Source organism: Salmo salar, chromosome 04 (genome assembly GCF_965601325.2).
Source record: "Salmo salar chromosome 04, fSalSal1, whole genome shotgun sequence".
Taxonomy (NCBI): Eukaryota; Metazoa; Chordata; class Actinopteri; order Salmoniformes; family Salmonidae; genus Salmo; species Salmo salar.
Genome location: NC_138294.1, coordinates 25121643 through 25146688, shown reverse-complemented (window position 1 = coordinate 25146688; position 25046 = coordinate 25121643). Strand labels below are relative to the sequence as shown.

The window sequence follows — 25046 nt, the reverse complement described above, 5'->3', positions numbered from 1 at the left end:
TAGAGTTAATTTTGTATTTAATTTCAACAAAATGGTAATGTACTCATAACTTTTAAGTACAGTACTTTTATTGCACAAAACGATACGTGACATGTATAACAACATTTCTCACTATGGTAACACTACATTTTCTGTAAATCTTGTACCCCTGCTTTGATAAAAATCTATTTAAAAATACTTTGGAAAAGGTTCAACATTACATTACACACATCTTCACTACTTCATGTCAAGTAAACATGAATTAAGGCACCATCCGTATCTCACTATAAAACACCCGTATCAACCTAAAGGGACAAGGTTGTCACTCTTCATCAGTGAAGCATTTTTACAGACACCATCACACCAACCATCACCATATCGTGAGGACAGACACTGGAGATGAGAAGCAAGTACAAGGAGTGAACATTTAATGAAACACGGACAGGAACAGAATACGGACAGCGTCTGGACAGGGGAAAACAAAAACGACAATAATGCTGACATAGGGATCTAACAGAGGAACACAGATATAGGAGGGGGAAATCAACAAGGTAACAGAGTCCAGGTGAGTCCAGCGAGTGCTGATGTGCGTAATGATGGTGACAGGTATGCGTAATGATGGGCAGCCTGGCGCCCTCAAATACCAGAGAAGAGAAGCGGGAGCAGGTGTGACATATCATCTATTTAATCATACTCATTCTTTCCTCAGTTCACCTCATCCAGTTCCCTACTACATCCAAAACCAACAGAATGAACTACAAACAAACTAACTACATAATACTCTATACATGGGCCCTGTGCATTTTCTGCTGGTGTATCCTGAGATAGCTCTTCTCTGAGAACCTCTTCCCACAGTGCGTACAGGTGAACGGCCTCTCTCCCGTGTGGACCCTCTGGTGCCTCTTCAGGTGACCAGCCTGAGCAAAGCGCGTCTGACACTGGGTACAGCTGAAGGGTTTCACCCCTGTGTGGACCCTCTGGTGCCTCTTCAGGCTGGACGAGTGTGAGAATTTGGCCCGGCACAGGTGGCAGCCAAACGGTTTTTCCCCGGTGTGCATCCTCTGGTGGATCTCCACCTGTTTAGGCAAACGGAAGACTTTCCCACAGAACGAACATGGGAAGCGCTTCTCTTTGCCACCAGATCTGCTGATAGTGTTACTACTACTGTCATTTGTCAATGGGCTGGTGTTGCCATTTAGGGTTGATGCACTGGCATTGTCTGAGGTCTGGTTTAACATTAGGAGAGTGTGAGGAGGATGAAGGCCAGGGAGTGTTTGTGTTGTCACAGGGTCCATGTTCCAGTTGATAGATCCTATAGAAGGCAGGCTGAAGGCAGCACCTGATAGGGGGTCAACCTGAGGCGCCACCCGTCTCTCTGAATCACAACTATAGGAGCAGGAGGGAGCATCGCTAGCCGAGTATGTGTCTGTTCTCTCCAGCTGCATATGGACACCGCCCTGTCCCTGCAGACCAAATCTACGTCTCGCCCTGGTCTCAGCCAGATTTTTATGGAGACTAAGTTCGGATGTTATTTTGTGTTCCACTCTCTGTTTCTGGTTAACAGTGTTGTTCCCCAGCCCATAGTTGAGGACGCTGTCCCTTACATTGACCTCCACTATGTTGCCTCTGGTCCTGGCCTGCTCGGTGATGTCGTACCCTGGGCCCTTGGCTGCACCCGTCTGGGTCTGGGAATCCAAGATGGCCGCCCAGTCTTCTCTGTTAGCCTCCAGCCAACCACCTGCAGGAAGAGGTTACAAAATAGATTTTACAAACATGGCAGAGAGAACTTTATTACTTAACTTTTTTTGGTCAATTACCTGGTCAAGGTCATACATTATAATGTGTGTTTATTAGGTACACCCCCCCACGAAAATGGTTTGCTCCTACAGACAGTGATTTACATGGATGTGGCTTGCTATATAAAGCAGGCAGACAGGCATAGATGCATTCAGTTACTGTTTGATTGAACGTTAGAATGGGCAAAACAGGGGCCTCCCTAGTGGCGCAGCGGTGTAAGGCATTGCATCGCAGTGCTTGAGGCATCACGACAGACCCGGGTTCAATCTCGGGTCAGTAGGTGGTGCACAAGGCAGCGCACAATTGACTCAGTGCGCTCTAGCGAATTTTTAAGGGGTGGATCAGCTTAATATTGCGGAAAGATTGCTGCTTCCATCAATGTAATTGTCTGCATCATTTCCAATCCCCCATATATTTTTTGGGTAAATATATATATCCATATACATACACGTATGCATACATATACACATATATACATACACATACCTATATAGATATACATACTCTTTTAAGAATATACCTTTATTATTCCCCGCAAACCCTACCACCCTTCCCCCAATTGGAGTAAACTAATAAACACTTAGGCTTCTACCTTCAGTGTATACATCTTATACACATTTTACAGACACAATCTATTTTACAATAGTTATATTTTGTTTGTTTTTAGTCCTTCCTCCATTTCTGATGTCCATCCAGTTTGATTTCTATTTGTAACTGTGCTATTTCACAACATTTCTGAACCTATATACATTTTACAGACCCCGTATGTTTTACATTGGTTATCTTGTTATTAGTCCCACCCTTGAGCTCCATTCAGCCCCTCCCATCTATGTCTCAACATCATCCATTTTGGATTTCTATTTTTCAACTGTGCTGTGAAGCTTCACAAAAGTACTGAACCCTTCTATTCTCATAGCTTCTTCAGATTGTAAATTAAAAATATATTTTTTTGCAAAAATAATTGTTATATTATTGATTGATTGATTGATTGATTGACTATGGCTTTTCAAATCACCCAGTATTGCTATCTGCAGCGTTAGTTGTAGGCAAATGTTGCAATTCTTCAGCCATTCCTGGACCTGTGACCAAAAACGAGCTACATATGAACAATACCAAAATAAATGATCTAATGACTCTGCCTCCTCACAGCAAAATCTGCAGAGTTGGGAAGATTGTATCCCCCATATATATAACATTCTATTGGTTGCAAGAATTTTGTATAGTAATTTAAATTGAAAAATTGAAAGTTTTGAATCTGGCGTTGTTTTGCGTATCAATTCATAAACCATGTGTCATGGAATGGGTACATCGAAAATCTCTTCCCAACTATTTTGCAATTTATATGGCACAGCTGTCAGTTTTTTGGTCCTTAAACGAAATTGGTATATGTTTTTAGTTTTCACACTTATCTTTAACCATTTATGTCCTTTAATATAGGGCCGACATACAAGTTCCTTGCTTTTTTCCCTTTCTACTTGCCTCTTCCATTTTTGTGGTAATGCTGCAATTAATTGGTTGTAATTTTGGGTAGAGCAGACATTTCCATATGTCTGTGTTAGCTGCATGTGTGACATAACTCCACCATATCATTCACTAAAATTATACCTTTTTTAAACATTTCTTTGAAAAATGTATTTTTTATTTTTATCAATTAGTATATTTGAGTTTAACCACAATATTTGTGGTATTATTTGTTCTGTCTTTTCATGTGGATTAAACTGAAATTGCAACCAACTTTCTAAGGCTTGTTTAAAAAATAATGATATTTTGGAGATTATTTCCTTTTCAAACAACCGAAGGTGAGCAGGTGTAATCTGAATAAAGGGAAAAAGGCCATTCTTGATCATAGGATGAGACATTCCTACCAATTTACTAGAGAACCAGTTTGGATTTAAGTATAACTTTTGTATGACTGATGCCTTTAGTGATAGGTCTAATGCTTTAATATTTAATCATTTCTGCCCTCCGAATTCATATTCGTTATATTAATAGGCCCTTTTAATTTTGTCTGGCGTGCCGTTCCAAATAAAATTGAATATTTTTTGTTCATATAATTTAAAAAGCAGGTCACTAGGTGTAGGCAAAACCATAAGCAAATAGGTAAACTGTGATATGACTAAAGAGTTCATCAGGGTGATTTTTCCACAAATAGACAGGTATTTTCCTTTCCATGGTAGCAAGATCTTATATATTTTTTCTAACTTTCTATAAACATTTATTGGAGTGAGATCATTTCTTTCTTTTGGGATTTAATTGGTAAACTACACGGTAATGTAAAATTTGCATTTTTCTTTTGTGATCCATAGTGATACTTTTGGTGCCAGAGAGAATGGCATAAGAAAGTAGTCAAGACGACTAGATTGATTAAGCCTCTGCCATGTATAGCTTACTAGGTCAGGGTATTTAAGTCTCCATATATCCACTAATTCCAATATATCCATGACATTCATGATTTTCTTAAGTGCCTAAGGGTGATAGTTTGTAGTGTGATTTCCTTTCCGGTCCATAGAGGTATTTAAGACCGTATTCAAATCTCCCACCTTAATAATAGAGTCTAGTGTTGCTTGTAGAGTTGATAAATTCTTATATATATTTTCAAAGAAGCTTGGATCATCATTACTTGGACCGTATAGGTTAATAAGCCATATCTGTTTATTGTCCAATAACATATTTAAAATAATCCATCTACCTTGATGATCTGTTTGGACAATTTGCACATTTGGATCAAAATTACTGTTAATTAAAACCATCGCCCCTTTTGAATTTCTTTGCCCATGGGAGAAATATATTTCGCCCCCCAGTCCTTTTACCACAAAACATCATCTAAAATTGTTGAATGAGTTTCCTGTAAACAATAGATATTATATTCCTTCTCTTTTAGCCAGGTAAATACTGATCATCTTTTCTTATTATCTGCTAGGCCATTACAATTGTAACTGGCAATACTTATTTCACCACTTACCATAATGAGACACAACTTTTAATTCTATTTATCAAAATATATGTTTGTAAACGTACCATTAAAAAGTAACATGATGATTGAGTGTCTATATAGCAGTACCATGATATTTACATTGCTATTAAGTAAACCTCCAATTGTTCCCCACTATTCCACCCGCTAAAGCCCTCCTCATCCCGAGTTGGGTTGTCATCCCAAAGCCCGGTAGACCACCCCCAACCCCCCGTATCCCATAGCCCTGAAAAGACTGGGATCCATCCTTCGAAAAGAGCACACAGTGTCATTTACAGAACAGAAGTAGATCAACCGCCAAATGCATTTCCATCGCCCTCACCTCGATTTGTATTATATATAGCCATCAAAAAATGTATATTATATATTTTAAAAATCCTGTTTCTTATTTCCCATAATTAGCTATTAATATTTAGAGTAATGTTGGCAATTTATGCAAAGGGTTTTACCTCTCACCAGTCTTGTCATTACCAAAATTACATTTTTACAAGCAATTATTATATTAGCATACAATTATTGTGAATCATCTTATATTGTCCCTAACATCTTTTACTCCTTTGCAACAGTTGTGGGATACGCACATACACCCACACACTCATACACACTCAACCTTTCCCCCCCACACAACCATAGGCTCACATTCTCAACAGTTGCACCATCCCAGAGCCCAACTCAAGAAATGTCTTGATTTACAAATGCATATACAGTTGCAGCTGTATGAGAAGGCCTGCAAGATTGTGCAAAAAAAATGGGCAGAAATTGAGAGATTTTATTAACTATTGTCATGTCCTAGATGATGGAGGTCAAATATACACCTTTTCCCTGAAACACTCACAACACGGTCCCCTGTACTGACCATATCCCAAGCATCTACATGCAGTCAGACTTTTGATTTTGTGCCACCAGGGCCACAATAATATACCCCCTCTCTGAATGTCCAAGTGTGACCCCCTCCCCATGGGTTACTGCAGCTAGTGTTGCCAGCACTGCCACTGCCTGGGTGGGGGCACCCCACCGGAATCCCCACCGGCTAGGTATAAGGTCGTCAAGGTTCTCATTAGCAGCTTTGAGAATTTCCTTGTAGATTATGCTCTCCCGTCAGGGGGCTCTGGCTTTGCAGGACCAACCCTGCCAAGCAGGCTCAGAATCTTGAGCGGGCTGTGCTGCTCTAGGTCTCTGACCGCATTTTGGCTGCATACAGACCGCTTACAGCAGGCCCATAAAACAGTTAGGAACTTCTCCTTAGTATCTGGGTCATTCAGGTGGGTGTCTAGGGTATAGGGTTGTGGACCGTTCCATCAATATAGGATCATAAATAAATAAATTGGATATAATATATTTATAACAAATTGTTCCCCATGATAGGACAAATACATTAAATGTATTTATTATTTTAAAACAGTTCCACCATGATAGGGCAATAAATAAATAAATAAATAAATAAATAAATAAGAAGTGTAATTCATTATAAAAAAGTATATCCATCATCTGAACAACATTGAAAGCTCTCTCACACCCCCGATCACAGCAATACATTGGTTCTGGGATATGCAACCATTTCCTTTCTCACTCAACGCCACACTTTCCCAAACATCAAAAAAATAAATAAATAAAATGAACACACACTACACCATCCACACATACTGTGCCTTCTGTTTACTTAGTTTTTATCTTCACCATGTTGAATTAGTGCTTGTGTGTTCCAATTAGTTATATTTGAAGATATGTAGAAAAGCTATATTTTGTATTGTATTGTTACAATCCATAACCGGGCTAGAATTGTGTTTCATTATTTTCCTTGTCTATAACAACTTTGTAATTTTTTAAATAACCATGGAGTAGTCTTTGTGTCTCTGAACAACTGGTTATCAATATATAGTTTATCGACGACGAGAACTGGTCATTCATGCCAATTTTGGTCCCAGGTAAGTCTTTTACCTAGGCTTTTACCCATTATTTTATCTTTAAAGGAAGCAAATATAGCAACGATTGGGTGTTCATACCTTTGCCCTCTCTGTCCGAAGCGGTGTACACGTTCGACTTGGATTTTGTTGATAGCTTCGCGTGGAATCTGAAGTGCTGTAAGGATGAACTCTCTAACTACAGATTCAGGAAATTCTCCTTCTTTCTCTTGGATACCTGCAAGTACCAGATTCTCTTTCATGGATCGAGTCTGTATGTCAAGTAAGGCTTCTCTCAGAATGGTGTTTTCCTTTTTAAGTTCATTCACTTCGGTTTCAATCTTATTGACTGTCCCTTTTAGCTTGTTTGTTTCCTTCTCCAATGTCGCAGCTTTTTCATCACTCATCTCGAGGCTTGCCTTCAACTCTTTTATATCCTTACTGACTAGTTGAAGTATACCCAGGTTGTCATTTATTGATTTTAACAGATCGGTTTCGACCTTTACCATTCCCGGTGGTGAAAATATTAAATCGTCTGTTTCTGTAGAAGAGTCAGGTTTTCATTTTGAAATCAGTTCCCCTGTCTTACTCTCTGTCATGTTTGAGTGTTGCTTGTTTTCGTAATATTTGTCGATAAATGTCTCTAGTCTGAAGATTTGTTTTGTGTTATTATCCAGATTGAAGGTTATCACCCACCAGATTGTGTAGTGCTAATATTTAGTCTAACTTGCCAATATTGAATATTACGTTTTTATCTTGAGGTGCTTTACATAACTACGTTCAGTCCCGCCATTACCTGTCTCAGTCCCGCCTGCTCTAGCGACTCCTTGTGGCGGACCAGGCACATGCACGCTGACTTCAGTCGCCAGTTGTATGGTGTTTCCTCCGACACATTGGTTTGGCTGTCTTCCGGGTTAAGCGAGCAGTGTCAAGAAGCAGTGTGGCTTGGCAGGGTCGTGTTTCGGAGAACGCATGGCTCTCGACCTTCGCCTCTCCCGAGTCCGTAGGGGAGATGGGACAAGACTGTAACTACCAATTGGACATCACGAAATGGGGGGGACAAAAAAATGGGCAAAACGAGTGACCTAAGCAACTTTGAGCGTGGTATGAGTGTCGGTGCCAGGCGCGCCCGTTCCAGTATCTCAGAAATAGCCAGCCTCTTGGGCTTTTCATGCAAGACAGTGTCTAGGTTTTTACCAAGAATGGTCAAACAAACAAAAAACATCCAGTCAGTGGCAGTCCTGTGGCCCAAAACAGCACGTTGATAAGAGCGGTTGAAGGAGAATGGCAAGAAACGTGCAATGCACAACTCGTCAGTCCTTGTCACGGATGGGCTATTGCAGCAGCCGACCCCACCGGGTTTCACTCATATCAGCTAAAAACAAGAAGAAATGGCTCCAGTGGGGCATGCGATTACCAACACTGGACAATTGAGGAGTGGATAAACATTGCCTGGTCCGACAAATCCCGGGTTCTGTTGCGTCATGCTGATGGCAGAGTCAGGATTTGGTGTGAGCAGCATGAGTCCATGTCCCCATCCTGCCTGAATCAACAGTACTGGCTGGTGGCGCTAGTGTAATGGTGTGGGGAATGTTTTCTTGGCACACGTTAGGTCCCTTGATACCAATTGAGCAACGTTTGAATGCCACACTTTGTAGAATCCACTCCCCAAAGAATTCAGGCTGTTTTGGAGGCAAAGGGAGGTCCGACCCAGTACTAGATAAACTGGTCACTGAGTGTAAGTTGTATTGATTTCATTTTATGAATGAAGAGAAAATAATAGCCAGGTACATCACTATTCCCATTGAAGTATATATATATCAAATAAAATAACATATATTGGTCACATACACATAGTTAGCAGATGTTAATACGAGTGTAGTGAAATGCTTGTGCTTCTAGTTCAGACAGTGCAGTAATATCTAACAAGTAATCTAACAATTTCACAACAACTACCTTATACACACAAGTGTAAAGGGATGAATTAGAATATGTACATACAAATATATGGATGAGTGATGGCCGTGCGGCATAGGCAAGATGCAGTAGATGGTATAGAGTACAGTATATACATATGAGATGAATAATGTAGGGTGTGTAAACATATAAAGTGGCATTGTTTAAAGAGACTACTGATACATTTATTACATCCAATTATAAATTATTAAAGTGGCTAGAGATTTGAGTCTGTATGTTGGCAGCAGCCACTCAATGTTAGTGATGGCTGTTTAACAGTCTGATGGCCTTCAGTCTCTCGGTCCCAGCTTTGATGCACCTGTACTGACCTCACCTTCTTGATGATAGCGGGGTGAACAGGCAGTGGCTCGGGTGGTGGTTGTCCTTGATGATCTTTTTGGCTTTCCTATGACATCGGGTGATGTAGGTGTCCTGGTGGGCAGGTAGTTTTCCCCCGGTGATGCGTTGTGCAGACCGCACTACCCTCTGGAGAGCCTTACGGTTGTGGGCGGTGCAGTTGCCATACCTGGCTGTGATACAGCTGACAGGATGCTCTCGATTGTGCATCTGTAAAAGTTTGTGAGTGTTTTCGGTGACAAGCCAAATTTCTTCAGCCTCCTGAGGTTGAAGAGGCGCTATTGTGCCTTCTTTACCACACTGTCTGTGTGGGTGGACCATTTCAGTTTGTCCGTGATGTGTACGCCGAGGAACTTAAAACGTTCCACCTTCTCCACTACTGTCCCGTCGATGTGGATAGGGGGGTGCTCCCTCTGCTGTTTCCTGAAGTCCACGATCATCTCCTTTGTTTTGTTGACGTTGAGGGCCCTCACCTCCTCCCTGTAAGTCGTCTCGTCGTTGTTGGTAATCAAGCCTACCACTGTAGTGTCGTCTGCAAACTTGATGATTGAGTTGGAGGCATGCATGGCCACGCAGTCATGGGTGAACAGGGAGTACAGGAGAGGGCTGAGAACGCACCCTAGTGGGGCCGCAGTGTTGAGGATCAGCGGGGTGGAGATGTTGTTTCCTACCCTCACCACCTGGAGGCGGCCCGTCAGAAAGTCCAGGACCCAGTTGCACAGGGCGGGGTCGAGACCCAGGGCGTCGAGCTTTATGACGAGTTTGGTGGTGGTGTTAAATGCTGAGCTGTAGTCGATGAACAGCATTCTTACATAGGTATTCCTCTTGTCCAAATGGGTTAGGGCAGTGTGCAGTGTGATTGCGTCGTCTGTGGACCTATTGGGGCGGTAAGCAAATTGGAGTGGGTCTAGGGTATCAGGTAGGGTGGAGGTGATATGATCCTTGAGTAGCCTCTCAAAGCACTTCATGATGACAGAAGTGAGTGCTACAAGGCAATAGTTCGTTTAGGTCAGTTACCTTAGCTTTCTTGGGAACAGGAACAATGGTGGCCCTCTTGAAACATGTGGGCACAGCAGACTGGGATAAGGATTGATTGAATATGTCCGTAAACACACCAGCCAGCTGGTCTGCGCATGCTCTGAGGACGCGGCTAGGGATGCCGTCTGGGTCGGCAGCCTTGCGAGGGTTAAATGTTTTACTCATGTTGGCTGCGGCGAAGGAGAGCCCACAGGTTTTGGTAGCGGCCGTGTCAGTGGCACTGTATTGTCCTCAAAGCGAGCAAAGAAGTTGTTTAATTTGTCTGGGAGCGAGACGTCGGTGTCTGCGACGGGGCTGGTTTTCTTTTTGTAATCCGTGATTGACTGTAGAACCGGCCACATATGTCTTGTGTTTGAGCTGTTGAATTGCGACTGTACTTTGTCTTTATACGGACGCTTAGCTTGTTTGATTGCCTTGTGGAGGGAATAGCTACACTGTTTGTATTCGGTCATGTTTCTGGTCGCCTTGCCATGATTGATTAAAAGCAGTGGTTCGCGCTTTCAGTTTTGCATGAATGCTGTCATCAATCCACGGTTTCTGGTTAGGTTAGGTTTTAATAGTCACCGTGGGTACAACATCACAGATGCACTTGCTAATAAACTCGCTCACCGAGTCAGCGTATACATCAATGTTGTTGTCTGAGGCTATCCGGAAAATATCCCCGTCCACGTGATCGAAGCAATCTTGAAGCGTGGAATCAGATTGGTCGGACCAGCGTTGAACAGACCTGAGCACGGGCGTTTTCTGTTTTAGTTTCTGTCTATAGGCAAGGAGCAACAAAATGGAGTTGTGGTCAGATTTGCCGAAAGGAGGGCAGGGGAGGGCTTTGTATGCGTCGCGGAATTTAGAGTAGCAATGATCCAGAATGCTGCAAGCTCGAGTCGCGCAATCGATATGCTGATAAAAGGGAGCCTTGTTTTCAGATTAGCTTTGTTAAAATCCCCAGCTACAATAAATGCAGCCTCAGGATATATGGTTTCCAGTTTACATAGAGTCCAGTGAAGTTCTTTCAGGGCCGTCGAGGTGTCTGCTTGGGGGGGGATATACACGGCTGTGATTATAATCGAAGAGAATTCTCTTGGTAGATAATGCGGTCGGCATTTGATTGTAAGGAATTCTAGGTCAGGTGAACAAAAGGACTTGAGTTCCTGTATGTTGTTATGATTACACCACAAATCGTTAATCATAAGGCATACACCGCCACCCTTCTTCTTCCCAGAGAGATGTTTGTTTCTGTCAGTGCGATGCGTGAAGAAACCGGATGGCTGTACCGACTCTGATAACATATCCCTAGTGAGCCACGTTTCCGTGAAACAGAGAATGTTACAATCTTTAATGTCTCTTTGGAAGGCAACCCTTGCTCGAATTTCGTCTATCTTGTTGTCAAGAGACTGGACATTGGCGAGTAGTATACTCGGGAGCGGTGAGCGATGTGCACATCTACGGAGCCTGACCGGGAGACTGCTCCGTCTGCCCCTTCTGGCGCGCCATTGTTTTGGTTCGGCTACTGTGGTCCAAACAGAGGACCCGCTTCGGGAAAGTCGTATTCCTGGTCGTAATGTTGGTAAGTTGATGTTGCTCTTATATCTAATAGTTCTTCCCGGCTGTATGTAATAAGACTTAAGATTTCCTAGGGTAACAATGTAAGAAATAATACATTAAAAAAACTAAATATTGCATAGTTTCCTAAGAACGTGAAGCGAGGCGACCATCTCTGTCGGCGCCATCTCTCTAGAATATCTCTATATATTATGTTCTGTATATGTATGTCTCCCTTACCTTGCTCCCCCATCTGTAGTCCACTCAGCAGATCAATGCTCTCTGGTCCGTCTTCTATTGTCTCTTGTTTGACCAGCAGCAGATCAGGCTTCCCATCCTCCATGTCTACTGACTGTAAGAGATACAGAGTGAGAAGATGTTGGATCAAGAAATCTGATATCAGCACCCTGCTATGGAGCATCTTCTGATTGGGCAATGAGGCATTGCTATGAGTACTATGCAAACATGTTGATTTCATACTACGCAAAAGTGTTAGTTGATTTGATTCCTTGACACTGTTTAAAGGGATAGTTCAGGATTTTGGCAATGAAGCCCTTTATCTACATTTACATTTTAGTCATCTAGCAGACACTCTTATACTTCCCCAGAGTCAAATTAACTCGTGGATACCATTATTATGTATCTGCGTCCAGTAATGCTAACTAGCTTAGCGCAAAGAATGGAAGTGTTTCAGTCTTCATTGCCAAAATCCCCAACTATCCATTTAACGGTTTGATAATTCAAAGGCATGGTCATACACTTAAGACAAAATGAATCAAGACCTGGGCCCTTATCCACAAAGAGTCTCAGAGAAGGAGTGTTGATCTAGGAACTTTCCAAATGTTCATTATGATCTAAAACGCAAAATTGATCCTAGATCAGTACTCCTACTCTAAGACACTTTGTGGATACAGACAGTAGTTTACAGTGGGCTCACCTCAGTGAGACTGTGTGTGATCCTGTGCTGCTCAGCTGAATCCTCTGTCGGTCCAGGAGTAGGAGTAGTCTGGTTGTCCTCCATGACCATGGTCCCCTCAGGGTTCCCCAGACCCTCCTCACACCCCTCCTCCTTCACCAGCAGCACCTCTGGACCCTCCTCCTGGAAGAGAGAGGTGATACAGATTACACAGACATACACTCCCTCAGGTAAGTACACACAGATAATAAACAGACTTTAAACATGGAGTGTTGACCCATCCCCACTATTTTTGAGTCCTATACTGTAGTTACAGAATGACTTCATTGTTGTTAAACCCATCATGGTGGACATAAATATGATGTTGTGGGTAAAAACAAGTCAGCTATGATAAGTCAAGTCATCATCAGACAAACCTGACTAAACTATTTTGACATGTACAGTAGATGCTTATTAGTGTGTAGGTATATTTATTAAGAAAGTGTATATTGGTTATAAAGCACTGTCGGGTGTATGCTTATTCTGTTCCCCCAAAAATGTAGTCATTTTCCGGTTTTCGGTTCTGTGCCCTGAACCAGTTCAAACCCCAAACGTGTACAGATTTTGGGCGGAGTAAATCCTCTCATGTCACCTCTTCCTCTCTGACTCAGACAACTACCGTGATCTAATCTCGTCCCCAGACACTTCCTCATATGTGCTGTGTGCAATAGCCTGGGGAAGAGGTTACGGTGAATGTGACTGTACATCAAAGGACCCCCCCTCCCCCTCCAGAGGAAGTTGCTGCCACTATTTCAACATCATTTCCTGTCCTAGAGAGGAAAATCACGTTTAGGTTCCACCTCCAAAGAATGATAAAGGCTACTTATACATATTCACGAATTGGGTGTGGGGATTTCCACGTGGTTGATAAACATCAACAAATAGGAAACTGACAGCTGTCAGTGTAGCAAGCTAGCTAGCATGCTAACCTTAGCAAGCTAGCTACAGTGCCCTCTGTAATTATTGGGACAGTGAAGCATTTTTTACCCATCAGTGCCTTGTATGTGGCTTGTGTGTGTGGAGGCCTGGAGATGCTAAATGTGTTTATGTTAATTAACGGTCAGTTACCGTAAGGCCGGCAGTCTTTTGCATGACAAAATGTCATGACCGCCACAGCCCAACTTGGTATGATATTTGTGTGTCTGTAACTTTCTCACTCATCATTATTCACAATTTATTCAGGATAATCAATAATCATGGTAGTAATCACATTAATGTAGAAGTGTTTAGAAACATATTTTATTCATATTTACAATAAAAGTAATTCCAAAATGGCACAATACATTATTTACCATTCATTTCTATTGGACACAAAATAATCAGAAACACAACCAAAACAAACAGCGAATGCATCCAACACATTTTTGAGTCACAAGCTTGATGTAGTCATGGCGTGCTATGAATTTGGAACCAAGTACTTAACTTTTTACTACTATAATACACACAAGTGAATTTGTCCCAATACTTTTGGTCCTCTAAAATAGGGTGGACTATGTAAAGAAAGTGATGTAATTTCTAAACGGTTCAACTGATTTGGCTGACAGTCTGCACTTCAACCTCATAGTCATTGTTTTATTTCAAATCCAAACTTTTGGAGTATAGAGCCAAAAGATGAAAAAATGCTTCACTGTCCAAATAATTAAGTAGGGCACTGTATATTGCTAACCTTATCTAGCTAGCTATTATTATCTGTTGTTGTGTGTTTTTTTTAAACTACACCGTATTCAAAAGATTAGCCAACTGGGCCTATGGCTGGTTCTGGAGATGGATTTGTCATAAGCATTAATTTAGGGAAACCTTCACCACAGATGGAAACCAATGGACTATCTTAGACTTCGCCATCTACTGTTATCTCCAAAGATTCCATCAATTGCGGCCACGAATTCGCATATAAATAATTATAAAGAATAAGATGAAGCTCCAGTTTAATGGATAACTATTGAACGATAGCTGATATGCGTTTTTCTACATTGTAATGGACACTGCAACCTTTGGTAGGCAGGTACAACCTTTGGTAGGCAGGTTGCTGGCAGGTTTCGGCTGTGGTACAGCAAAGCCGTCAGCCCGTGCTCATGGTTCTCACAGGGGACGTAAAATGATAGGCTACAATGACTTGCCTCATGATAATGCACACCGCAAATGACATGTAACTAACTATAAGTTCCTTAAGTTTTCTTTTGAGGGTGCCTTTTCATTATCTGGATAGACACTTGTGGTTTTTAGCTAAAGCTGCACCAATCAAAGCAGTGGAGCATGTAGTGAAGCAACAAACTTTAGTGGTCAAAACCATTCATCTTGGGGCGACGGGGGGAGCATGTTTGCAAAATGCTATCATCACAAAATTTTACCATTAATAAAATGGTCAGATATCTTTTTTATACAGACTAATGTTTGATCATTTTCGCTTGAAGCGATCACTTTTCTTATTCCTGCCTAATATGTTGACATGTATAACGTGCAAATTATCCAATGGATTATGATAATTTTCTGGTAAAAGAGAAGTGGAGGTGCAAAAACATGAGGCCAAGTGGACAAGACTGTTTGGCTCATCTCAGTCGTGAAGAGGAATAACGTTGCAGCTGTTTCAGATATATAAACAATGCTATGCTCGTCGGTGGTAACATTTAAATAAAACCTTGCTCGTGAAATTAAACGTAGGTTGAAAATAATTTGTAATGTCATATCATAGGAAAATGCACCACATTCACACGGATTTGCACGACATGGGCAGGTCGGATTTGTCACTTCAAGCCCAAATATATCATACTTTGAAAAAAACAATGACTTATTGACTTAAATCGTTGTGCAACATGAAGGGTAAACTCTGGTCGTCGTTTTTCACCTCTAAAAAGTGGATTTCTACTGCTGTGGGCGTTCAAACGTCGCAATGGTAAAATGTTTAATAATTTTCGCTTAACACGATAACTTTTCTTATTTGTAATGCTTGCCTAATATGTTAGCATGCATACAAATTTGTATCAATTCTGCTGGTTGTTAAAAGCACAGTTCTGGGTAACCTGGATAACCTTTATATCAACATCCTCGCCACTCCCGTTTAACAACTCTAAATCGCTTTGGCACAGTAGTCATAAAGGCACTTGCCGATAATGTTGCATACAACCTTTAGAAGGTCTATCATTTTTATTGAACACAATCAAAGTTAACATCCCTAGATGCCTTCAATTGCCCATATAGACATGCCCAATTTTGGCATTATTTTTAAGAACGTGATATTGCGCTCAAAGATATAACATGATTGAAAAACATATAAGAATTTATATATAGTGAAATAGGCCTCATGTGAAATCATTGTCAAAAGCGTAAGAGATACTGTTGCATGTACAGTCATGGCCAAAAGTTTTGAGAATGACACAAATATTAATTTTCACAAAGTTCGCTGCTTCAGTGTCTAGATATTTTTGTCAGATGTTACTATGGAATACTGAAGTATAATTACAAGCATTTCATAAGTGTCAAAGGCTATTGACAATTACATGAAGTTGATGCAAAGAGTCAATATTTGCAGTGTTGACCCTTCTTTTTCAAGACCTCTGCAATCCGCCCTGGCATGCTGTCAATTAACTTCTGGGCCACATCCTGACTGATGGCAGCCCATTCTTGCATATTCAATGCTTGGAGTTTGTCAGAATTTGTGGGTTTTTGTTTGTCCACCCGCCTCTTGAGGATTGGCCACAAGTTCTCAATAGGACTAAGGTCTGGGGAGTTTCCTGGCCATGGACCCAAAATATCAATGTTTTCTTCCCCGAGCCACTTAGTTATCACTTTTGCCTTATGGCAAGGTCCTCCATTATGCTCATTGTTCGTTACCAAACTGTTCCTGGATAGTTGGGAGAAGTTGTTCTCGGATTATGTGTTGGTACCATTCTTTATTCATGGCTGTGTTCTTAGGCAAAATTGTGAGTGAGCCCACTCCCTTGGCTGAGAAGCAACCCCACACATGAATGGTCTCAGGATGCTTTACTGTTGGCATGACACAGGACTGATGATAGCGCTCACCTTGTCTTCTCCGGACAAGCTTTTTTCCGGATGCCCCAAACAATCGGAAAGGGGATTCATCAGAGAAAATGACTTTACCCCAGTCCTCAGCAGTCCAATCTCTGTACCTTTTGCCGACTATCAGTCTGTCCCTGATGTTTTTCCTGGAGAGAAGTGGCTTATTTGCTGCCCTTCTTGACACCAGGCCATCCTCCAAAAGTCTTTGACTCACTGTGCATGCAGATGCACTCACACCTGCCTGCTGCCATTCCTGAGCAAGCTCTGTACTGGTGGTGCCCCGATCCCGCAGCTGAATCAACTTTAGGAGATGGTTCTGGCGCTTGCTGGACTTTCTTGGGCACCCTGAAGCCTTCTTCACAACAATTGAACCGCTCTCCTTGAAGTTCTTGATGATCCGATAAATGGTTGATTTAGGTGCAATCATACTGGCAGCAATATCCTTGCCTGTGAAGTCCTTTTTTGTGCAAAGCAATGATGACGGCAAGTGTTTATTGCAGGTAACCATGGTTGACAGAGGAAGAACAATGACTCCAAGCACCACCCTCCTTTTGAAGCTTCCAGTCTGTTATTCGAACTCGATCAGCATGACAGAGTGATCTCCTGCCTTGTCCTCGTCAACACTCGCACCTGTGTTAACGAGAGAATCACTGACATGATAACTGCTGGTCCATTTGTGGCAGGGCTGAAATGCAGTGGAAGTGTTATTTTGGGATTCAGTTAATTTGCATGGCAAAGAGGGACTTTGTAATTAATTGCAATTCATCTGATCACTCTTCATAACATTCTGGAGTATATGCAAATTGCCATCATACAAACTGAGGCAGCAGACTTTGAAAATTAATATTTGTGTCATTCTCAAAACTTTTGGCCATGACTGTACAGTACCAGTCAAAAGTTGGGACACACCTACTCATTCAAGGGTTTTTCTTTATTTGTACTATTTTCTACATTGTAGAATAATAGTAAAGACATCAAAACTATGAAATAACACATATGGACTCAAGTAGTAACAAAAAAAAAGTGTTCAACAAATCCAAATATATTTTATATTTGAGATTCTTCAAAGTAGCTAGCTACCCCTTGCCTTGGTGACAGCTTTGCACACTCTTGGCATTCTCTCAACCAGCTTCATGAGGTAGTCACCTGAAATGTATTTAAATTAACAGTTGTGCCTTGTTTAAAGTTAATATGTGGAATTTATTTTCTTCTTAATGCATTTGAGACAATCAGTTCTGTTGTGGTAAGGTAGGGGTGGTATACATAAGATAGCACTATTTGGTAAAAGACCAAGTCCATATTATGGCAAGAACAGCTCAAATAAGCAAAGAGAAACAACAGTCCATCATTACTTTAAGACATGAAGGTCAGTCAATATGGATCATTTCAGGAACTTTTAAAGTTTCTTCAAATGCAGTCGCAAAAACCATCAAGTTATATGATGAAACTGGCTCTCATGAGAACCGCCACAGGAAAGGAAGACCCAGAGTTACCTCTGCTGCAGAGGATAAGTTCATTTGTGTCAGAAATCAGTAATTATCTGCACCTCAGATTGCAGCCCAAATAAATTATTCACAGAGTTCAAGTAACAGACACATCTCAACATCAACTGTTCAAAGGAGACTGCGTGAATCAGGCCTTTATGGTCTAACTGCTGCAAAGAAACCACTACTAAAGGACACCAATAAGAAGAAGACACTTGCTTGGGCCAAGAAACACGAGCAATGGACATTAGACCATTGGAAATCTGTCCTTTGGTCTGATGTCCAAATTTGACATTTTTGGTTCCAACCGCCGTGTCTTTGTGAGACGCAGAGTAGGTGAATGGATGATCTCTGCGTGTGTGGTTCCCACCATGAAGCATGGAGGAGGTGTGATGGTGACTTATTTAGAATTCAAGGCACACTTAACCAGCATGGCTGTCAAAACATTCTGCAGTGATACGCTATCCCATCTGGTTTGCGCTTGTGTGGGGCTATCATTTGTTTTTCAACAGGACAATGACCCAAAACACACTTCCAAGCTGTGTGACCAAGAAGGAGAGTGATGAAGTGCCACATCAGATGACCTGACCTCCACAATCACCAGACCTCAACCCAATTGAGATGGTTTGGGATGAGTTAGACCGCAGAGTGAAGGAAAAGCAGCCAACAAGTGCTCAGCATATGTGGGAACTCCTTCAAGCATTCCAGGTGACTACCTCATGAAGCTGGTTGAGAGAATGCCAAGAGTGTGCAAAGGTGTCAAGGCAAAGGGTAGATACTTTGAAGATTCTCAAATAAAATATATTTTGATTTGTTTAACACTTTTTTGGTTACTACATATGTTTTATTTCATAGTTTTGATGTCTTCACTATTATTCTACAATGTAGAAAATAGTACAAATAAAGAAAAACCCTTGAATGAGTAGGTGTGTCCAAACTTTTGAATGGTACTGTAGGTCTAGATTATTTATGAATTGATCATATAGAAATATCAAAACATTATTTTAACCACGCCAAAGAAACCATGGATTCTTTACCTTTTTCTATTAATCAAGACACCTGCTGTTAACTGATTAGGACAATCAGTTTTTCTAAATATCGGTTGACTAGGTGGGACTCTAATAACTAAAAGTGCTTCATGCATAGCTTTTATTTTTACCCATTAGAGTAGGAGTAAAATGTCTCTATTCTCAGCACTTATGACCAATTTTTTACTCTGAGATGCTTTGTGGATAGGGGTCCAGATGTGATGTATATTAAAGAGAGTCTCAATTAAAATCTTAGAATGAAAAGTCCCATTTTGTGTTTATTAAAAAATAAAAAAGAATCTCAACACGCCATATGAAAACCACACATACACGTCTCAACTAAAAATCTGCATGAACTTAATAAACTGCATTCATTTTCTCATTAAAAGTGTCTTGGGGAAAACATTTTGTTTGTGCCCAATATAAATGAATGGTAAATAATGTATTGTGTCATTTTGGATTCACTTATATTGTAAATAACAATAGAATATGTTTCTAAACACTTCAACATTAATGTGGATGCTACCATGATTACGGATAATCTTAAATGAATCGTGAATGATGATGAGTGAGAAAGATACAGAGGGTCAAAGACCATACCCAAGACATGCTCACCTCTTACCATTACCAATAATAGAGGAGGTGAGCATGTCTTGGGGGTATGATCTTTGACCCTCTGTATCTTTCTCACTCATCATCAATCACGATTCATTTAGGATTATACGTAATCATGGTAGCATGTAGATGAATGTATAAGTGTTTAGAAAGATATTCTATTGTGATTTACAATTAAAGTGACTCCAAAATGACACAATACATGATTTACTATTCATTTCTATTGGGCACAAAATCATCTGAAACACAACCAAAGCAAACAACGAATGCATCCAACAAATGTGTAGAGTCACAAGCTTGACGTAGTCATGGCATGCTATGAATATGGGACAAAATACTTAATTTCTGCAGTCAACTGACCAAATCGCCCTCTAGTGACCTCATGGGTGGAATGTTATTAATAGACATTCTTTAAAAAAAAAAGTAAAATCCGGTGTTTCTATTTCAAACGGTTTTGTTATATTTCAGTCTTCTTTGATGTATATAAAGTATAATATTGTGATGCAAAGCCAAACATTTATACATTTCAACTCTATATCAGACATGGTACAAGTGTCTTCTTTTTTTTAAGCCCATAACCATGAGTGTGAGGAGTATACTTTTGTTTCAAAGTAGATTTGTTTAAGACTACCTACAAACACTCTGTGTGACCCTGATCTAGCCCACTGCAGTAAAAGGTTATTTACCTTTCATTTCTAGTGGGCACAAAATAATCTGAAACACAACCAAAACTGAAAATGCACCCAACAAGTTCGTAAAGTCACAAATTTGATTTAGACATTGAGTACTAGGAATATGGGACCAAATATCAAACTTTTGACTACTTTATGTATAAGAATCTTTAGCTGTGGTAATCATTTTGAACCCTAACTTTTTGAAAAAAAAGTATTACTTGTTAAACAATTTTTTTTCTCTGAGCAATTTTATTAGTATAAAATAATATATATATAAAATTTAGATTTTTTTTAAATTGCATACAATATAGCTCAGTATTTGAATGTTTTATTTTACAAAGTCATTATTGCTCATCTTTATCAAGTGTGTCAATAATTTCTGACCCCACTGTATATCACACAATATTCTACCCAGAAATATGCAACACTGAAATCTGTTACTCTTGTTATTCCAAATGCATCTGTGGATTTTTTTCTGCTGAAAATTCCTCTTTGTTGTTAATGCAGGGTTTGATCTAAACGTCAGAAGCTATTGAGTGGAATGGTTACTCTCTATGTTACAGAGTGGATTGGTTTTTCTGCTGGTGTTTCCTGAGGTAGAGCCTCTCTGAGAACCTCTTCCCGCAATGCTTTTGTATGCAAACAGCCTTTCTCCCGTGTGGACATTCAGGTGGCTCTTCAGCTGGTCCTGCCGGGAGAACCTCTTCTCACACTGGGGACAGCTGTAGGGTTTCTCCCCTGTGTGGACCATTTGGTGCCTCTTCAGGTGGCCAGCCTGGGCAAAGCGCATATGACACTGGGTACAGCTGAAGGGTTTCTCCCCTGTGTGGACCCTCTGGTGTATCTCCACATTCTGGGAGCAGCTGAAGCTTTTGTTACAGAACATGCAGAGGAACCGCTTCTCTTTACTATTGCCTGATGTGGCTCCTCCTCCCTGAGCCTGGGCTCTAGCCCTGTCGTTTGAGTTCAATACCTGATCGAAAAGGACGCGGCCTTGTGAATTAGAAGGCCCCATCGATGTTGACACTAAGTCGCTTTCCCTGAACGCGTGTAAAGAGGACTGGGTTGTGGCATTTAGATTTGTCTCTAAGCTTTCCCTGTTATCTAAGAAATCTCTGCCCTGTGAGTGTCCGTCTCCTAGGTGGCTATCTGCATTCCATGTGGGAGGAGCGTCGCCCTCCACTTTCACAGTCACCTCATCTACCACTATAACCTCCCCTTTCTTATCTAGGCACCCTTCAGAGTATACACTACTACTGTACCGGTTCCAGTCCCCTCTAGACAGATCAGTCTGTGTCTCTAAACCCAAGGATATGTTGCCAGGCTCCATCTCTGTAGCGTAAGAACAAGACAGATCTTCACCACCAGTGTCTAACATGTTACCATCACCATCTCCACGGGAATGAACCATTCTCTGGCTCTGGTGAAATACTGGTAAATACTCTGAGCCAGGAGCAGGAAGACAGCTAAGTCTCCCCAGCCCCAGTCTCTCTGGGTCTGATCTGTGGTCAGATCCTGTGTGTAAGAGCCTGTGTGTTACAGTTAAAGTCTCGGTGTCTGTCTCTGGCTTGAGGACGGCGTTCGGCGTTCCACTGACCTCCGTGATGTTACCTCGGGTCCTGGGCGGCACTGGGGCGGCGTTGGGGACCTCCGTGGCTACAGGGGGCACTCCAGCCACTTCAGTCTGGATGTCTCTGCTGTGCCGCGGGTCCTCCTCTCCTTCAGAATTCTCCTGCTTGACACCAGGACCTGCAGCCTCTGTATCTGCAGACTGACACAAGAAGAGAAGAGGTTATTACTGGTACATGGGTTGAATTCGATAACAATGTCGTAGGGAAGTCTTGCAAGATCCCCAATGGCAGAGCCTTTCTGAAATAAACTGGCCACATTTTATGTACTGTAAATTTGATGTAATACTATTACACTAACCTCTATCACGATAATGTGCTGGGTTGAAGTTCCACTCCCCTCATCAAAACTGATTGGTTGGTCATCTCTCCATGTATTGTGTCCCGCTGGCTTCACAAAGCTCCTGTGGCCTCCAGTGAGATGTCCTTCACCTGAGAGAGTGATTGGGGGAAAAGAGGTGGTTAGGTTAGGTACTGTCAATGCTCAACGCTGCACACTGTTGACAGTTTTAGAATTCTAGATAAGGTAACACTTCGCATAACTGCTTGATATACTATTCATAGATTAATTATGTTCCATGCATCTTATTGTTTTCAATTATAAAATATTAGGAAATGCAGTAAATCAAGAATCTGGTTAGAATATGATATTGTGTCTTTGTGCAAGATAGCTAAGTAATCAGGGGAATTATTGCATACAATCCAAAAACTGACCAAGACACAATTCTGGTTAACCATATTGTATGTGGTTAACCAAAGATTGTCTATTATATTGACAAGATATTACAGTGACAGCTCTGATAATATAAATACATGTCCTCAAAGATGGAAGGCAGGAGGCGAAATCAGGTGGGACCATTCTGGTCAATAGAGATATATAGACGACTCATCTTTGTATCTGTGCCATTATAGAGTCTGTGACAGCATGGGCAGGGCCATTGAGGCTATCTCTGATTCAGAGGGGTTGGGTTAAATGCAGAGACACATTTCAGTTGAAGTCATTCAGTTGTACAACTGACTAGGTATCCCCCTTTCCTTTGCATTTATTTGACAGTAGTAAATTTTTTTCTTCCTCTTTGGCTGATTGCTCCCAACTTATAGGAATCCCCACCCTGTTGACTACTTTAAAATGGTGGAAGCCCTCAATGGCAATGTCCATGCTAAAAACAGGTTATATCCATGAGGAGTCCTCTATCTCAATGACAACAGGCAAAACTCTGAGAGGAGAGATAGATAGATAGATAGATAGATAGATAGATAGATAGATAGATAGATAGATAGATAGATAGATAGATAGATAGATATGCCACTTATATCAGTGCTTTGGTAACAACCTAACCATTATGAAACTTATATTGATCAAATATGCCTCACGTAGCTAATTAGCCATTCATTTTTTTGTTAACCAAATTCGACACTCATTCACCTCCATACAAAAATAAGCCTTCCTGGGCTTATTTTCGTGGACAGATTTTGGGTTGAGAAAGATTCTCGCTTCGCCTCTTCCTCTCTCGGTTAATGCATCTAAAGTCACACATGCGCAGAGGGGAACGGGGCGACAGGCCCCGCAGCCTCGACCTTCTACAAAATGTACCTCTTGCCATTCCTCTGTATCGGTCGAGGATCTTGACACTACTGGGACGGCTGACGAGAACGCGCTCCCGTACCATCTTCATTTCCAGTAGCTGTAGTTTCCTCCGCAATGTCCTGTTTTCTTTCTGGCTTTGAGTTATTTCCAAACGAAACACTGCATAGTCGTCGTCGACGAGTTTACAGACCTCTGCCACTGCTGCATTCGCTAGTACCTCCATGATGGAGGCTATTTGAGTGTGAAAAACCATAGCAGCTAGCTAGCCCTACCTAGATAACATCTATCAACTAAGTCCAGTCTCCAGCGCGAATTAAACACTATCTGGGGTAAATATGCAATGCTGTGCAGTTAAATGAGTCATATTTTGACTTCCATTGTGTTCATAAACATCTAAATAAAAACGCTAACGTGGAAATTGTTCTTGGTCATTGTTTACTTCCGTTTACACGGAATATAAGTTGTTATTGGTTGGCGTCATAGGTCAAAGGGTGTGGCTAAAAAAACGGTATTTGCGCTGTTCTTTAAAATATGCAGTGATGGAAAAAGTACCCAATTACCATACTTTAGTAAAAGTAAATGCTATACATCAAATTCTTTATATTAAGCAAACCAGACAGCACGACTTTCTTATTTTTATGTATTGACAGACGGGGCACACTCCAACACTCAGACATAATTTACAAATGTAGTATTTGTGTTTAGTAATTCCGCCAGATCAGAGGCAGTAGGGATGACAACGCCTTGTATTGATAGGTGCATGAATTGGACGATATTGCTGTCCTGTCTGAGCATTGTAAATTTAAGGAGTACTTTTTGACGTCATGAAAAATGTATGGGAGTAAAAAGTACATATTTTCTTTAGTGGAGTAAAAGTTGTCAAATATAAATTATAAGGAACAGATAGCCCCAAAAACGACTCAAGTAGTACTTTATAGTATTTTAAAACTTTTTTTACTTACTTTACACCACTGAAAATGGGGTACTGCTTATTACATTACACATCCAACCTCTTCAACGATTGTGTATTATATTGACAAGATATTCAAGATAGTCTTTCTAAAAATGGAAAGACGTCCTTAGATGGAAGGCAGGCGGGAGGAGGCGAGATTAGGTGGGAACATTCTAGCTAATGTGAGGGCAGATGCAAGTGCAAACAACAGGCCATAGAGAGAGATCAAAGTTTATTGGTTTGTGTACACAATTTAGCTTGGTGTGAACGGTCTGTTGCTTCTTCACATAGGTCGCCCAAGTAAAGCTCTTCCCACACGTGGGGCAGTTGTACGGCTTGTCTGCGTCCGTCCTAATGCTCGACTCCAACGTTGAGACCCAATTACACCAGAGGTAGAAGCAGGAGTCACCACCCTCAGGTGGTTAGTCTTTCAGCTTGTGTTTGGATGTTGTTGGGATTGTGTGTTGTGTTATAGGCTAGGTACCTCTCTTGGTGAATGTCCATCCTGACCCTGTCTGTATCGGTGCGGTAACCATGAGGTAGCTGAGGAAAGCCAGACCCAGGTCCAAG

The 25046-nt window shown here is 41.2% G+C and overlaps 1 protein-coding gene across 1 annotated transcript; it reads right to left on the bottom strand.

Moving 5' to 3' along the window:
* LOC106602428 (uncharacterized) lies at positions 1-23979 on the bottom strand. Its single transcript, XM_014195062.2, has 6 exons — positions 23531-23979; positions 22238-22368; positions 21906-22079; positions 12476-12637; positions 11779-11890; positions 1-1717 (listed from the first exon to the last, which is right to left on the bottom strand). Exons 1-6 carry the CDS (start codon positions 23775-23777, stop codon positions 762-764), a joined length of 1782 nt encoding a protein of 593 aa, XP_014050537.2. The 5' UTR covers positions 23778-23979; the 3' UTR covers positions 1-761.
* Between the last annotated feature and the right edge of the window lie 1067 nt (positions 23980-25046).

Coding starts and splice junctions, on each gene's coding strand:
- LOC106602428 (XM_014195062.2), bottom strand. CDS start 23,777: ATGGTTTTTCACACTCAAATAGCCTCCATCATGGAGGTACTAGCGAAT. Junction 22,369..23,530: donor ATACAGAGGAATGGCAAGAG/GTACATTTTGTA, acceptor TCACTCTCTCAG/GTGAAGGACATCTCACTGGA. Junction 22,080..22,237: donor AGCACATTATCGTGATAGAG/GTTAGTGTAATA, acceptor TTCTTGTGTCAG/TCTGCAGATACAGAGGCTGC.